The sequence below is a fragment of the Canis lupus genome, chromosome 27 (genome assembly GCF_003254725.2).
Source record: "Canis lupus dingo isolate Sandy chromosome 27, ASM325472v2, whole genome shotgun sequence".
NCBI lineage: Eukaryota > Metazoa > Chordata > Mammalia > Carnivora > Canidae > Canis > Canis lupus.
This window is the reverse complement of record NC_064269.1, coordinates 14,319,926-14,337,277: the sequence shown is the minus strand read 5'-3', so window position 1 is coordinate 14,337,277 and position 17,352 is coordinate 14,319,926. Positions and strand designations below refer to the sequence as shown.

Sequence of the window (17,352 nt, the reverse complement as noted above, 5' to 3'; positions counted from 1 at the left end):
CCCAGGGCCTGATCCTGGAGACCCAGGATCAAGTCCCACGTCGGGCTCCCTGCATGGAGCCTGCTTCTCCCTCTGCCTGTGTCTCTGCCTCTCTTTCTGTGTGCGTCTCTCATGAATAAATAAATAAAATCTTTAAAAATAAAATAAAAAATAAAGAAATATATATTATATGGTGAAATATAACACACATATATAAGAGAAATATAGGTACAGTTTAACTTAGGACTCAGGTCGAGAACTAGAACATTTCTAGGACCCCAGAAGCAGCACCACACCCCATCTCTCAACTCACCTCCTGCAACACCTGCCAGTCTCCACCCTTCTATTTCTTCTTCAATAACCAGTCACTATCGTCCTAACATTTGTGGGAATAACTTTTGTTTCATTATCTATGTTCAAATGCCTAAGTTATATAGTTTTAATTCCTTACATAGTGAGTTTCCTTGGTTCATCAAGATTACATTATAATTCAAACTTTTCAAGAATATTTCATGTCTAGTGAGCAAAAACAGGAATGCTTATGAAGTACTGGAAACAACAACAAAAAAATGCCATTCCTTATATCACACACAGACAAAACAAAGTTTTACAAACACTATTTTCATACAATTAGAAAAAGAACAGGAGAATGAAAACAATTCAGAGCAACACGTTTATTGACGCCCTCACTAAGCTTTCATTTACAAGCAAATATACTCAGGGGGAAAAAAATCACAAGACAATATTTTCAAATGTTATACCATCTACATAAAAATTAAACTTGCAGAATTTACAAATTAATATTCTGAGCAGACAGATAAATTATACATCCTTTTGCAAAATCCAATCTACAGCATTTAAAAATTCATACAGTTACAATGTAGGACAATCTCTCTTTACAATCTACTTATTTACATAGCTTTTCCCACTTCAGATGATATAGTTCTCATCATAACTACCTAGGTTTGCAAACATAGTATATTTAAAATATATTTAGCAGCATATAAAAAAATTAGATAAAAGGGGAAGGAAATACTACTTTTAAATAAAAATGAAATCAAAAGGTGGTAATAGAAATAATTCCATAGGAAAATAGATCAAAATAGACTTCTGTTAGGACCTCAAAAACGTTTCCCATCACAGAATGTATGCACAGCACTAATAAAACAATTTAACAGCATTTTAGTCCTGAGCACAGAATATAGCACAGCTGCAAAACTTTGGTCAATACAAGTAAACATCAATATTTAACACAAACTGCTTAATGTTCTTTGTTAGTAGATGAAGGTCAATTCCATCTTATGAAAAATCATCAATAATATTCTCCTTATTTTTTTCGCATTTTATTAAAAGGGCTTTGAAATTTGGGAACTTTCTATAGACTCATACAAATACCAGACAAAGGGACCACAAACTGACTAACATCTCCAACGTGTTTAAATATACAAATCATCTGAACAGATTATATGACGAGTAACCAATACGTTGTATCCCAGGTGTCACAAAAGAAGATATATAATTCAAATACTTTTAATTTTAAGGTGTTTTTTAGCTAGGCACAAAAATCCAGCCACAAAATAAGTGTGAATCAAGCAGTATACCAATGAAAGGATATATATGTATTGGCAGAATTAAGCACACAGGCTAGTATATAATTTTATTAGAATATCATTTATATTCAGCAGTTGGATTCAGATATATTTTCCAGTTAATCCCATTCATAAGTTTTTGCCTAATAAATACAGGGCAACAACTCATAACGAAAATACAGAGTATTATCACAGTATTCAGTTCATGACTATCTTCATTCATGTTTAATTACTGGCAATATCCTCCCCCAGATCTCCTATGTCAGAGATCTGGCCATCTTGCAAATTGCGAGCCTTCCAAATTCTCACAGTTCGATCACTACAAAACAAATTAAAAATGAACATGTGAAAAGAGGCAGAAAGATAAATAGTTCTTAGGATTATTTATTGTGAAAACATTTTCTGAAGAGGACTTCAATAGACATGAGCAAAAATATACATTGTCCCATAAGCATATCAAGCAGATACCCATTATAATGATATTAAAAATAGTTCATATTGTCAAGAGCTTACTGACTGTATGGCAGGTATTGTTACTACGTGCCCTTCAAATATAAATACATTCACTTATCTTTAATTTATCATAAAGATAGATAATGCTATTATCCCCTTTTTACTGATGAGCAAATTGAGAGCCAGAGAGGTTAAGTAATTTGCTCAATATCACAAAGTATGTGATGGAACCAAGATTTCAAACTAGGCAGTCTGGTTCCACGGCCCCACCTCCTAATCACTACACTGAATCTGCCCTCATTATTTTTAAAAAACAACACATGAGGGCAGCCCGCTGAGGGCAGCTCAGCGGTTTAGCGCTGCCTTCAGCCCAGGGCCTGATCCTGGAATCCGGGATCGAGTCCCACGTTGGGCTCCCTGAATGGAGCCTGCTTCTCCCTCTGCCTGTCTCTCTGCCTGTCTCTTACTCTGTGTCTCTCATGAATAAATAAATAAAATCTGAAAAAAAAAAAAAAAACACATGATACAACATTGGTCAGAGATCTTCAGGCACAGAGTAAGGTAATAGTAAGGCTTCTGAGAAGAGAGGAGAGATCAGGGGAAGGATTCCAGGGGGTTGTTGAATCTGGCCACAGTCAGGAAGAGATATGCTCAGATGAAATCAGCATTAGCCCATAGTAAAGGCAGGAGGCTACTGAGAAGTAGACTGATCCTCCACTATTATGAAACATAGAAGATTCAAAGTTCTTCCGAGAAAACTTGTTCTTGTTCACCCAGCATGGAGGTACTGGGGAGTGGTCATTAAACCATCATATTTCTTACTGTGTCTCTCATAGCTTTAAGGGAGTGGTACTTTTCTCCAATTATCTAATAAACTCAAAGCCAAAAGAAAGAGTTTCCACAGAATTTCATAGTGAAGAGGCACTTCAGAGATTATGCGGTCCATTTCAAGGAGAAAGAGAGTTTAGTTATATGTCCAATGTAACATAGTAAAGGGCAGAAGTGAGCTTACGACCTAGGCTTTCTAATCAGTAATCTTTGTTCTCCCCTAAGAGTTAATATCACAAGCAAACAAAAAACCTCTTTTTCTATTTTTTGTATCTATATGAAATGATAGATGTTAACTTACTGTAGTAATCATTTCACAATATATAAAAGTCAAATCATTATGCTGTACACCTTAAACTTATACAATGCTGTATGTCAATTAATCTCAATAAAACTGGGGGAAAATAATCTTCTCACCAACCCACATAGCATACGTACACTGATAACAGCAAGGTGATTATGTTCATTCATCTACCTGTTCATCTACCCATTCACTCATTCAACTACCCACTCAACAAATGCTTATTGAAAACTTGCTATGTTCCAGGCACTATTCAGATGCTTGGGACAACTTAAAAACAGACAAACAGCAAAACTCTCTTCCATTGTAGATCATACATTCTAACAAGAGGAGATAGACAATAAACCATATTAAATAATTAAATCATGAAGTTTATCAGAAAGTAATACATATTATAGAAAAAGAAAAGACAGCATGGTAAAGGGGATTGGGGTGCTAGGTGATAGAAGGGGTTACAATTTTAAATAAAATGGCAAGGTTACCCTTGGTGAGAAAGAAAAACATTGGAAGAAAGTTGGGATCTCTGAAGGCAAAGCATTCTGGGCAAAGGGAGCAGCCAGGGCAAATGTCCTATGGCTGAAACAAGGTTGGTGTGTTCAAGGACGAGCAAAGAGGTTATTGAGGATTGTAAAAGAAGGAGCAAGCGGGAAGGTACTAGAAGGTAAAGTGAGAGAGATAACAGATGATCAAAGGGTCACATCAAGTACAGTCTCTATTGTAGGTAAAATAGAAGACCACTCCAAGAGTTTGAATAGAGAAGGAATATGATCTGACTTGTGTTTTAAATGGATTACTCTGACTTCTGTGTAGAGAATAGACTACATGAGGACAAGGTACCTTGTTTACTAGGAGGCTACTGTAGTAGATCCAAGAGCTAATGGTAGGCTAGAATCAGTGAATTAGCAGAAGACATGGTGAAAAGTGATCAAATTCCAGATATAATTTAAAGGTAGAACACCAACAGGATTTGCTCATGGACTGGATACGGAGTGTAAAAAGAGTGAAAGTTTCTGGCCTGAGCAACGGAGAAGACAGTGATGCCATCAACTGATGTGGAGAAGGCTGTAGGATGAGCAGGTTTCCTGGGAAGATCGGTTCAGTTTAAGACATATTAAGTCTGAAATGATCAAACTTCTACTACTAGTCATGACAGAGTAACTTGCACCAGGTTAGGTTTTTTTATGTAAACAAAGTGAAAACCTGACAAAATATATAAAACAACTATTTTCAGACACTAGACCATGGGGGGTACAAGGCTGTAGTCCCTGAGAAAAAGGAGAGAAGTGAATTCCAGGACAGCCCTGGCTCTTGCCCTGGAAGTCCTTTCCAGACTACAGCACAGGGAAGAGGAACTCAGGCAGAAAAGAACCACAGAACCACTGAGTTGAAGAGATAGAAATAAAAACGTGAGATAGTGGGAATTTTCAGGATCAAGTAAAGAAGAAAGAGCTATACAGAAAGAACTATGGAGCTATGGGGAAAGAATTCCATAAATCCACATATAGGCCCCTAATGTCTCTGACTGAATGCTAAGTTACCCATGAGTAAAGTAAAATTATAAGGCCAGCAAACAAAACAAAAAACAAAACAAAACAAACCAACTATTAGTGAGCTGCAAGTTGAATAATTCCCAGAGCCCACAGAGAGCTATGAACCATTTAAGTTCTGACCAGTAAGTAGATATTATCAAACACCCAGGGCATTCAGTAGGAATCCAAGAATTAAAAACCAGTCTCAAAAAGGTAAAGCTGAACCACAAGCAACTTAACTGCCTAAGGTCCAACACTCTTTAAAAGAATAAAACAAAATCCAGGGGCACCTGGGTGGCTCAGGTGATTAAACATCCGACTATTAATTTCAGTTCAAGTCATGATCTTACAGTCATGTCCAGCTTGACCCTGGACATGGAGTCTGCTTAAGATTCTCTCTCTCCTTCACCCTCTGCCTCTCCCTCTCCAATAAAAATAAAATTCTTTAAAAAATACAACAAAATCCAGATACTCAAAACACAGCAATATCATGTTCAACATCCAGTAAAATATTATTTGACATAAAAAAGTAGGAAAAATGAGGGGTGCCTGAGTTGGTTAAGCATCCAAATCTTGATTTCAGCTGAGGTCGTGAGATTGAGCCCTATGTCAGGCTCCACATGGGAGTCTGCTTAGGACTCTCTCTGCCCCTCCACAAACCCCTCACTCACACATTCATTCTCTCTCATTCTCTCTCTCAATAAATAAATAAATCCTAAAAAGCAAGAGGGCAAGAAAAATGAGACCGATAATCATAAGGAAAAAAAAATCAATTAATGCTACAGATCTGGATTTATAAATAAATAAATAAGTTGCAAAAGAGCCAGAAATATTAGCTATGAAAGAATTACTATACAAAGACTAAGTTATAAAGTGCCTTGTTTTTCCCACTTATAAAACAGAGATTATTTATAATTATTAGAATGTATACCTTCTAGAGGTCTTATGAAGATAAAAGAATTAAGGCCTAGAAAGCACTTAGAACAATGCCTGGCAAATACTAAGTACTATATAAGTGTGTGTTAATTGACAAATAAATAAGTGGAACTAATTTGAAAACAGGCCTTCTGCTTTTATTGACCTTTTTTCTGATTTTTAAGTTACATAGTAAATACATTTGCATATGGTACACCATGGGTAACCTGAGAAAAAGTTCAGTTCTTCAAAAATAAGACTATATCGTGGAAGGTGTTACAGTAACATCATACTTCACCCACCAGACCTCAGTGACATACAATACTTCAAGAGTCTTATATTGAGTGTCCCACAGCTTTGAAGGGTATTAAGTTATTTCCAGTAAATTATCCAGAACATAGCAAGTTTCCAAGAGCATAAAGAAAAGTGGTGAGTCTTAAGAAAATAATACATCTTGGAAATAACATCAATGAAGCACCAAGGGTAAGCACCTTAGAAAAAAACACAAAATAAGTCACTTTAAAATACATTAGAGATATGAGAAAGTAAATCTAAGTGAAAAGAGGGATTTAATGAAAAGAGCACAAATAATAAGAGATACTACAGAAATACAGCAGAGGTTTCAAAATAAAGTCAGAGTAATTGTGCATTTAGGACAGATGAATCAAGAAGGTGCTCTACTTAAATTAAGTGCGAAAATGACAAAGTAAGATTTTCAGGGTAGATATTTATGAGACATTACATTTTATCTGAAGAGACCAATGCCTGAAATCAGGATGCTCTTGGAAACTTGCTATGTCCTGGATAATTTATATATATATATATATATATATATATATATATATATATATATATGCTTTCCTTGTCAAAGTACTTATATACATATTATGTTATTTTTAAGATCACATCTCTCCCCTTCCTTCAAGCATCTTAAATGTCACTTCCTTAGTGAGGCCTTCACCAGCCACTCTATTGTGTAACCTCCTCCCCACAATACTCTTTCCCCTGTTTTATTTTTCTCCACAGCATCTATCACAATGTAACATATTTTACTTATTTATTTTATTTTATTTTCTTCTCCTTAGAATGAAACTGGTGATTTGATCTGTTTTGTTCACTGCTATTTCCAAGAATCTGGAACAGGCCTGACATATTGGAGATTCATCATAAATGGAAAAATAAGCAAATGAATCCATCAATCCAGCCTCCCTAAGAGGGAGGAAACAGATACTATTATTATGTACTTATACAGCTGATGCTTGAACAACACAGGATTGAGCTATGAGAGTTCACTTTCCTGTGGATTTTTTTTTGATAAACACAGCATCACACTGCAAATGTATTTTCTCTTATGATTTTCTTAATAACATTTTCTTTCCTCTAGGTTCCTTATTGTGAGAATACAAAATATAACTACAAAATATGTGTTTATTGACTATATATTGGTAAGGCTTCCAGTCAACAGTAAGCTATTAGTAGCTTATTTTTTGGGGAATCAAAGTTATAACTGAATATTCAACTATGTAGAGGTCAGTGTCCCTAAGCCTACATTGACCAACTGTCAAATGCACTTTAAAGAGAGATAGAAGAGGAACAAAGAGATTTTTTAAATGATTTATTCTAAATGTGAAGAATGACAAATTTGTTGTCTTTCTGGAAAAAAAAATCTTTAGAAATTAGTCACCTATAAATTATCATTTTTTAACTTCAAATCACCAGGGAAGGACCTGGCAGCCAACTTCCTAGTACAAGCAGAGTGCTAATACAGAAGTAACACTATTCTCTCATTTATTCTGGGGATTAAACTCAGTGCCCAATGTGCGCATCAGAAAATATAAATAAGAGATCTTAGACATTAGATTCACTGTAATAAGAGTTTCATATGTTCTACATTTCCAGACATTTACAACTTATAGTATATTTATTAACTCTGAACACAAGCAACCAATACAGAGAAAAATCACACAGGAAAAACTTACTCGGCTGCAGTAAAAATATGGGTGGAATTAACACATATGGCATTAATAGGACTCTCATGACCCTTCATCTCTCCAACTGGCACAAAAGTATCCATGTTCCAAAGCTTCAAAATACCCCCTCTGCAGCCACTGAGCAAAACTGGGTGCCCTGGCACCACTCCTAGAGCACAGACCCAATCCTTATGTGCATTTGGAACTTGCTGAAAGAAAGAAAGAGAAATCAGTAGCTTAAGAGGAGCCTTCCAAAGTGACATTTCCACACCAAAGTAAGTTATGAACATTTTTGTTGACAAAACAACATTTGGAACGCTGAATGGCCTGAACTATAAAAATCATTTTCTATGCAATCATCCTTAGTGATTTAAAGAAATAAATCTGCAATATGCTTCCCAATTTGCCTCAATTTTTATCACTGTTATCAATATTAAAGAGTTACAATGTTAAAAATCTTACAGAACCTAAAAGACCCAGAAAGTATAAAGGATGTTTCACATCACATTCTCTTCATGGCAGTTAAGTATCTCACCTCTCTCCAAAATGTATTTAATTCAACAAGTTTGAAAACTACAGCCTGGTATATAAACTATAAAGAATGCTTCATAAAATCACTGCCTTCAACCTTTGGTAGGGAACATGGAGGCCTAAGGCTTCTTGTAGAAGACTAGAGCTAACATATATTTCATAATGACATAATAACAATAATTATAAGATCAAACTATACGACTGTATTTGAGTATAAATATATTTATATGAATAATACAAAAGTGACAACCATGAATGTATATGTATAAAAGACTCTGAATGCAATATACTCATCTGTTGCCAAGTTTGTTCTATTGACATTCATGCTACCCGTTCATTTTGTTTTCATCTATTCTTATCTAGAAGGTATTATTAAATATTGAATGTTGCCCTTCTTATAATTAGTAACTCTGGTGGATGAAGATGAAACACTCTTTAGGAGACTCTTTGAAGTTCTTCTGTAGACTATTAGTGGCTCTGAAGTATCCATTCCACCTCATGAAAGGTTTTGCATTACCTGTAGAAGGTCTTTTTGAGCTAAGTCCCATTTCTTGATTCCATTATCTCTGGACCCACTAAATAAGTTATCCCCTTGTATGGTTAGTGCTTCGATGCCGTCATAATGAGGGGGCTCAAAATTGTGGGTGGGACTTACAGTTCCCAGAGCCCCTTCAGTTACATCAAACATCTAAAAAAGAAACAGAGAAAGACGACATCCTATTTAACTTACAAATAAACACCTATACATGTTCACACAGAAACACATACGTGTATATATTAACCAGATATGACTTGTTTTGTTACAATATTTTACAAAATTAACTCCATTAACCTGGTATAAATGACTCAGGATGAACACTATTTTCATGCAACTTTTGCTTACATGTCACACGCTTATGTGTCTGTAGGCTTTTAAAAAAGGCAACCCATATTTTCATGTAGGAGTGTACAAATGATACGTTCAATAGTAAAAAGACTACAAATCAATCCACTTGAAAGTCAGAAAAATGATATGACTGTTATTTGGCCACTATTAGATAGCTCTGCAATTGTGGTAGGCCATGTCAAACTTCCCAAAGTTGCTATTCAAAACCTCTGCTCTCCTAGGTTGCCTTCATCTCTCAGCTGTTGACCTTGTGATTTCCTGAAAAGGCTACTAGCATGATCAAAAATAAGTTTTTTTGGACTTTTCCCTATATTTCAAAAGTTTCCTTTAATCTTCAAACATTCTCTTACTCTTCCATTCTTTTCAGATGCTAAAGTGTGCTTACTGTTTCCCAAGGTTCACATCACTGATGTGTTTCTAACTGTTCCTACCACTTCATCAATTACTACCACTTCCTTCTTCACACTTTCCCTTTCCACAGGGCCTGTTTTTTAAGCAGACATGCTCAAATCTACCACACACAAAATCTTCCTTTAATCATTCTGTTTGCATGTTACCAACCCATTTTTCATCTCTTAATCTCAGATTCAAAACAAAATTTATTCTTTTCCTATCTTTCTGTATTCTCTTTTTACTAATTGCTTCTTACAGGAATTCCTAAGGCTTAATCCTGTCATCATCTCTCTCCTTTGGCCATGTCAACTACTCCAACTCCTTGAACATCTGACTCTATTTGAATGGCTCCCAAACCTTCATGTCTAGTCATAACTTGAGCATGAGCTCTAGACTTGCCTTTCAAATGGCCTACTCACTGACATGAAGAGGACTTCTATTACTTAGTATCTCAAATTTAACATTTCGAGAACCAAACTATACATCTTCCCTTACCTGCTAATTTCATAAGATCATAATAGACTCAGTATAAAAGATGGGGACAGTAATACTTATGCATTAGAGCTGGATGACTGAGCCAAACATCTTTAAAATTCCTCCCAAATTATCGTCTATGAAAAATGAGAATACATGATTGAATAATAAGACAACACAATCAGAAATTATGAGTGAGGACAAGATCAAGAAGAAAAGGTAAGGTCAGAAGTGAAAAAAAGAAAACTGATTAAGAGAAAAGGGTTGTAGGTGCATCTGAATACTTTAATATCATCAAATAGGAGAATATAATTCAACAATTCTATCATACACACTTTGATGTAATGATCCTTGGAGCCAGTGACAATTAGATCTTGTCCATTAGAAATCTGATCCACAGTAAGGCACATAACAGGGCCTAGGTGTCCTGTTAACTTTCCTGTAGACTGAAACCTTTAAAAAGAAAGAAGAATAATTTTGTTTGAAAATATTTCTTAATGTGCTGGAGCTAAGCACATAAATAATCTACATTCTTTGATGAAACTGTTCATTAATTTTCTTTTTTTTATTTTAGCTCCACCTCTAGGCAACTCTCTTCAAATTCAGAATCAAAAAATAGCCAAACTAACCTATTCTATGACTGAAGTGTCAAATAGGTTATTCCAAAGTGACTAATGTCATTTCAACAGTAAACAAAAAGGCAACAAAACTTGTTAGATACTAATTTTAAATCCAACCTAAGTCCAGGTAAACCTAAATCTGTTAAATGTTCAAACATGTTATAAATATATGACCAAGGTCCAATTTTGAATTTGATTAAAACAACTGCTATTGCTTATATAGCACACAATCAATAACAATATGGAAAAAGTAAGATTACTTTATAACACATATATTCTCACATATACACATCCACATATATGTACACCCATCATATACACATTTATACACACATACACCTATGCACACATATATGTGTATATGTGTGTCAGAAAGTAGATGGTCCATTTTATCAGCTATTATAAAGATTGAAAAAATATATATTTATATATAGGTAGCTGGTAGAAAAATGTGTGATATTAGCTGTCAGGGGTTAACAATGAACCTTTGTCTCACAGTCCTATCTCAATTGAGCTGCTGGAATACAGAGATATATTTAACATAGAATATTAGTTTCTTGAAAACTATTCTCTTACTTTGTTATGATAAAATCTACATTTAATCATGTTCCTGAAATCAAGCAGGTTTCAAAGGACCTAACTTTTCAGCAAAAATAGAAAGTATAAAGATTTTTAAAAGCTGGTATCTGGGAACACCTGAGTGGCTCAGTAGTCTGCCTTCGGCTTAGGGTGTGATCCTGGGATCCAGGATTGAGTCCCATATCAGGCTCCTTGTGGGAAACCTGCTTCTCCCTCTGCCTGTGTCTCTGCCTCTCTCTCTCTCTCTCTCTCTCTCTCTCTCTCTCCTTCCCTCTCTCTCTCTCTCAATCTATGTGTGTGTGTCTCATGAATAAATAAAAATCTTTTAAATCAATCAATCAATCAATCAATCAATAAAATCTGGTATCTTTTCTGCCTCATGTCATGACTTTGAGTACCTTCCTCCACAGTGCTCTATGAGTCAAGTTTTAATATCTTCAAGAATAAACCAAGTACTTACCTCTTTTCTCATTTTCTTAAACAAGCAGTGTGTTCAATTTTCTACATTCTATTTCTAAAACAGTACTCAGGACAGTGTTTCTTCTCTCTTTCTCTCATCAATGTATCTATAAATTACGTTTATTATACTTATCATGTGTTAAAATGTTACAAGTTATAAATAGTTATTTAAGTTTTTAAAATATCCCTTCATCAGTATCCTGTGGCCACTATCCTCCATTAACAGCATGAGTGCTAAGAAGGTAGACACCACCTTGTCTTAGTCTTTATTCCAAGCACCTACCAGAGTCTTGGTGCAGTACTGGCCAGAATCAATGTTGAAAAAATACTTAACCAATAAATGAATATTCCTTTGCTGCCAAAATTTTAAGAACTAGAAAAGAAGCTAAAATAAACACTCAACTGAAGGGCAAAAGCTCGTATTTCATGGCAAAAATCAAATCAAAGGTGTAATGCTTTAGATTTCAATTTACCATTTTTTACCCATTTTATCTTCTTGATATGTCATCTTTTCTATATATTTTATATTCACAAAAACCCTATAAGAGTTTATGCCCAAAGTTATTATATTAATTTATAAACTAAAAAGTTTAAGATATAGGATGTTTAAGTGAGGCTGCCCAAAAAACAAACAAACAAACAAAAACCACCTCTTTCAAAGGTCCTGGTGAAACTAGAACGAGAATCTTGATCTCTTCCTAGGAAACAACACAACTGTAGACAAATATTAAGAGGGGCTATTTTCCTTTGTATACTTTTTTCTATCAATGGAGAGTAAAAGAAAGGAAAATTTTGAGTTTGCTCATGAGGACAGAAAAGACATTAAGGAGCACAGGGCCAAATAGAAAAGCCTATGATTTTATATTAACTTCTGGAGTTATAAAAATTAGATCTCATATACACCAATATGTTACTAATATCTAAAAAATTCTATTTGCCATACATATACAAGAAATATATTTTCTTTAAAATTCTACCTTTTAAGATCCCACATTCTGACAGCATTTCCAGAAGCTGCATATAGGAAAGTGCCAGTTGGGTTTAGAGCAATTTGATTTATCTGGTTTTCTCCAGAAGGAATAGCTACTGTCCGGCTGGTACTTGCAGAACAGGCATCTCCAAGAGTAACTTGACCCGAAGATCTTAACAGAGACAAAACAAAGGAAAAAAAGTCACATTTCTGGACAAGAATTCACCTTATGGTTCCTTAAATTCCTAGGAAACTGGCTGTAGACAACAACAAGCTCTGTGTCCTCTGGTCACCATGTGAACCATACCTAGCACAGAACCTCATACACATAGTTGGCATTTATAAACATATTTGATGGGTAAGTGAATAAATGAATGACTAAAACAAGATGATAAGGCTGAAAATTCTTAATTTGTAAGTCTAGTATAATGCTAGGAACTCCAGGCCGAGTTAGGGATGACCAGAATATCATTCAAGAAAGATTAGATGTCAAAGATTAAAAAAAAAAAAAGACCCAATAAATGATACAGTGCCACAAAGGTAATTCATTTTCCTAATTTCCAGAAGGCCCCCAAGGGCCAGGCCTTCCAATATCCTTTTGTCCATAAGAATTGCCCTTTGAATTAAAAACATGAAGATTTTTCAAACCCAATCATACATGGAGTATTTACCATGTGCCAAAGACTTAAACATAACTTATTTCTATTTCCTCAGATAAATTCTAAGTGATAAATACATTCTTAAATTTTGAAACATTTTCTCAGCTAACTTCTAAAATACCAAGTTATAATCAATCTTTTTAAATTTGACTTTAGTGAGTCAGCTGGGCTGGCAGACTTCTAAGATACAGTGAACCTTTTTCTATAAAATTTCCCTCAAGAGATGTGTACTCAGTACAGTAAATAATTAGCAGTTCTCAAAATACAAATTAGCACTTGTGTTAATAGTTCCTACTCTACAAATGATAAAATTTAACCTTTCCTATGTTCCCTCTGCTTATTTAAAACAAGAGTTCACCTCAATTTTAATTATGTAAAAGTTTATTGATCTTATAGTAAAAAAGAATCATTATTTGCTCTATAAGGAGATATACGATGACACAGAAAACAAACTCATCCTCCAATTGTCCAACCTAACCTATAGTTATGAAATTTGTGCTCACACCAAAGCAGTTTATGTCCTAAAACGAACAAAAACCTCTCAATTATTGAATACCTGCAAATTAAAGGTTACAAGTACTTCTTAACTATCTACTATGGTGATTTTAGCCATTTTTCCAAGGAGTAGTATTCATTTGAAGTAATTAACTACATCAAGTAAGAAATATTATGAACATGTGGTACCTTAGTATTTAGGAGGGAGAAAATATGAAATGTATACTTAATCACAAATCAAATATGATTTATTCCTTCCTGTTTAATACCAGGTTTTTATATTACATTTTCTCAATAGATTTCCCCCCTTATATTATCTACATTCTTACTTTAGTATCCTTTTGGAAGCAGACAGGTATAAATAAATTAAAATACATTCATAGTCCTATCTTTTCATATATGTAGTACATAGGAACTATTTGCCCCTTATGCTATTTGTCTTTACATTACTTACGTCAGAGTTCGAATGCACTTTGCTGAATCTCTGATATCCCACACCTTAATATAAGATGTGGACACAGTGAAGACCAAACTTGTATAATTACAGTATTTAACAGATACGACATTGTTGGGATGACCCCCCAATGACATTATCTCTTGCCCAGTCACCAGATTCCATACTTTACAAGTACGATCTACAAAAAACAAGAAAAGGAAAATACTGTCAATATGAATTAGATTAGGTTCTCTTAACAATAAAAGTCATTTAAACAATCTTTCTATGAGAATGAAATTTAAAAAAAGTATTCCATAACCTGCAACAGACATCCTACCTCTATCCTTGACCCTCTGCATCAGGTTCAAGGGCAAAGTACATAAAAGGACTGGATGAAAGCCAGGGATGTCTGGTGTATGTATTATGTGGTATTTAAAAAATATAATTATATAAAATCTTGAAATAGTCGTATCACAAGAGTCTTGCTTTAAATTGCCCCTGAATTTAAAATGGCATTCTCATATCAGCTTCTTCAAAATATTCTGTTTTGATCACTCCTACTTCCTCACAGTACTCCACACTCATAAACACACAGACTTTTCCAGGTGTCAATGATTGATGGATTTTATTTTTGACCACAAAATATAATTATAAACTAATTATTTTGTTTTCCTGACATGCCAAGTATATAATTATTCTGGAGATAAATTTAATTTGAATTAGAAAATTACATTTTCACACTGTAGATTCTTTAATTAGAGAATGGCTTGCCATTCACAATTCCTAAGTTCTAGCTAGACTGTTATACTTTCTTATATACAATGAGCAATAAATTGTTTGCTGACTAAACTTGTAATGTCCCTAAAAAACTTTTATTAGCTCCCCAGATTCCTATACATGCTTCCTTTCTACCTTTCTAGTCCTACTCCCCATCACTTCTTTTACATTACAGTTGACACCTGAACAATGGGTTTGAATGGGTCCACTTACATGTAAATTTTTTAATATAGTACAGTAGTACTGTATTAAATGTATTATAAATGTATCTTCTCAGTAACATTTTTCTTTTCTCTAGCTTACTTTATTATAAGAATACAGTATATAATACATATTAACATACAAAATATGTGTTAATCAACTATTCATATTATTGGTAAGGCTTTGGTCCACAGAAAGCTATTAGTAGTTTACTTTGGGGGAGTCAAAAATTATATGCAGATTTTCGACTTTGCAGGGGTCAGAACTCCTAATTCCCATGTCGTTCAAGGGTCAACTATATTCTACAATTCAACCCAATTGGATTTAGTTTCAAACAGACTCCATTTTTACCTCTATGTCTCTGCTTCTATTTTTCTATAATCTTGGTTGTCAATTGTTTCCTGTCAATATCCAAACTATTCTGTAAGGTTTATCCTAAATGCTTCCATGTCAAAGCCTTTCTTATTTCTCACAGGTTGGCATAACCTCTCCCTTTTCTGAAACCCCCAAACTCTTAGTCCTTAACCATATAAAGCATTTATACTTGATTTCTAGTTGCCTGTAATTATATCAAAGGGGTTAAGAGTGCAGGTTTGGAGATAAGTAGACATGGGTTTCCAATGCTGGTTCTTCCACTTACTACTATGTTCACCTGGGAAAATTATTTCATTTTTTGAATCCTCAGTTTATTCACCTGTAAAGTTAAGATGCAACATGTATCTCATCAGAGTTACCATGAGAATTCATTGAGATGTAATTTATATAGTGTTTAACATAGTCTCTGACATATAGTTAAGTGCTCAAGAAAGGTGGTTGCTACCCATCTTATTCTCTTTACTACAATGTACATTGTAATGACCCTTTACCCATTTTTATATAACCTGCATTATAAGCTCAGGGCCTTGCGTGCATTAAGTGCTCAATTACTGAAGGGAAATGTATTCTCTCCACATCCTATTCACATGACATCAGTAGAGGTTTGACTTTCTTCCCAGCTATGTGATGATTTTATATAACTCAGGGGTTGAACCAGATTATCTCTCAGGTTCTTATGTGTGTCTTAAGCACTTTGACTGTTTTAAAGCCTGTTAAAATGTAATCATTTTTTTATTAAAAAAAAAATCTGTTAACTATCCACATGAAACAACTACTGGCACCTTTTGATCCAGTGAAGAGGAGATCATCAGTAGAATCGACACAGAGCACAGCTTTTGTGTGTCCTTCAGCTATGTGAATACACTGCAGTGGAGAAGTTCTGATTCCTTTTGAGGCAGGAAATGGGTTGATTATGCCCCTGAGATGGGGGAGAAACAAGATTCACTTCAGTAGCTATATCATGGGACTAATTTTATTTTCCCCTGACTTTAAGAAGTCTTTCTAAGTAATTAACAAGAAAATTCAGACTGCTCCTTTGCCTCTTTTTAAAGGAAAAGGACATAGAGACAAAGTGTGAAATAGTGATAGTGGTGATGGAGTGCATCAACTAATTAAGGCATCAGCCAGCAGCTGCATTCTACCAAGAGCAAAACCTATGGTTTATGGACCTTCTTACTAACAAGTTCTTCTTTTCAAAGTTTAATGAAGCAATATTGGGAGCTGTTTAAGTATAGTGAATTGCAACAAATAAGAAAGGATAAATGATGGATAACTGGAGGATGTAACTCTGTCAGGCTGGAATGTGACTCTATGTCAAAAAGAATATTCTGGGGCAGCCCATGTGGCTCAGCAGTTTGGCGCTGCCTTTGGCCCAGGGCGTGATCCTGGAGACCTGGAATCGAGTTCCATGTCAGGCTCCCTTCATGGAGTCTGCTTCTCCCTCTGCCTGTGTCTCTGCCTCTCTTTCTCTCTATGTCTCTCATGAATAGATAAATTTAAAAATCTTTAAAAAAATATTCTGGAGGAAATATAACACATATAACCTAAAATACTAAAAAAAATAAATTTCAAATGAATTTGAAAAAGACAGTGATGACCGCCTATGCAGAAATTCTAAAGGGAAAATGGCCCAAAACTATAAAAAAAAAATTAAAGAAAAAAACTCTAACAGTCTCAAAGAAGATTTAAAAAAAAAAAAAAAGAATGAAACTTTAAAAGTACAGACTTTTTAGGGAGCTTTCTTATAAGTTTAATTATTTCCAGTGTTTCTGCTTTATGCCATTAGACTACATACTATGGAAACATAAAGTTTATCAAAATATTGTCCCTATCTTCTAAAGGAGTTTAAGACAGAATCTGAATTGAAATAGTTGTGTCGAGAAGACTAAAGATGAGAGTGAATTATATGATAAATATATAAATTAATGTGTCT

The 17,352-nt window shown here is 34.5% G+C and overlaps 1 protein-coding gene across 17 annotated transcripts in view; it reads right to left on the bottom strand.

Annotated features, from left to right (window-relative positions):
* Window positions 1-638: 638 nt before the first annotated feature.
* KIF21A (kinesin family member 21A) overlaps window positions 639-17,352 on the bottom strand; it is a 147,857-nt gene continuing 131,143 nt past the window's right edge. For all 17 annotated transcript variants that reach the window (XM_049102264.1, XM_025455596.3, XM_025455593.3 and 14 more), the window contains 7 exons: window positions 16,202-16,338; window positions 14,085-14,265; window positions 12,484-12,648; window positions 10,184-10,301; window positions 8,613-8,783; window positions 7,574-7,773; window positions 639-1,887 (listed from right to left, as the gene is read on the bottom strand). In XM_049102264.1, coding sequence (XP_048958221.1) covers window positions 1,794-1,887; window positions 7,574-7,773; window positions 8,613-8,783; window positions 10,184-10,301; window positions 12,484-12,648; window positions 14,085-14,265; window positions 16,202-16,338 — 1,066 coding nt within the window. In that variant the 3' untranslated portion in view covers window positions 639-1,793. The remainder of the gene's footprint in view (window positions 1,888-7,573; window positions 7,774-8,612; window positions 8,784-10,183; window positions 10,302-12,483; window positions 12,649-14,084; window positions 14,266-16,201; window positions 16,339-17,352) is intronic.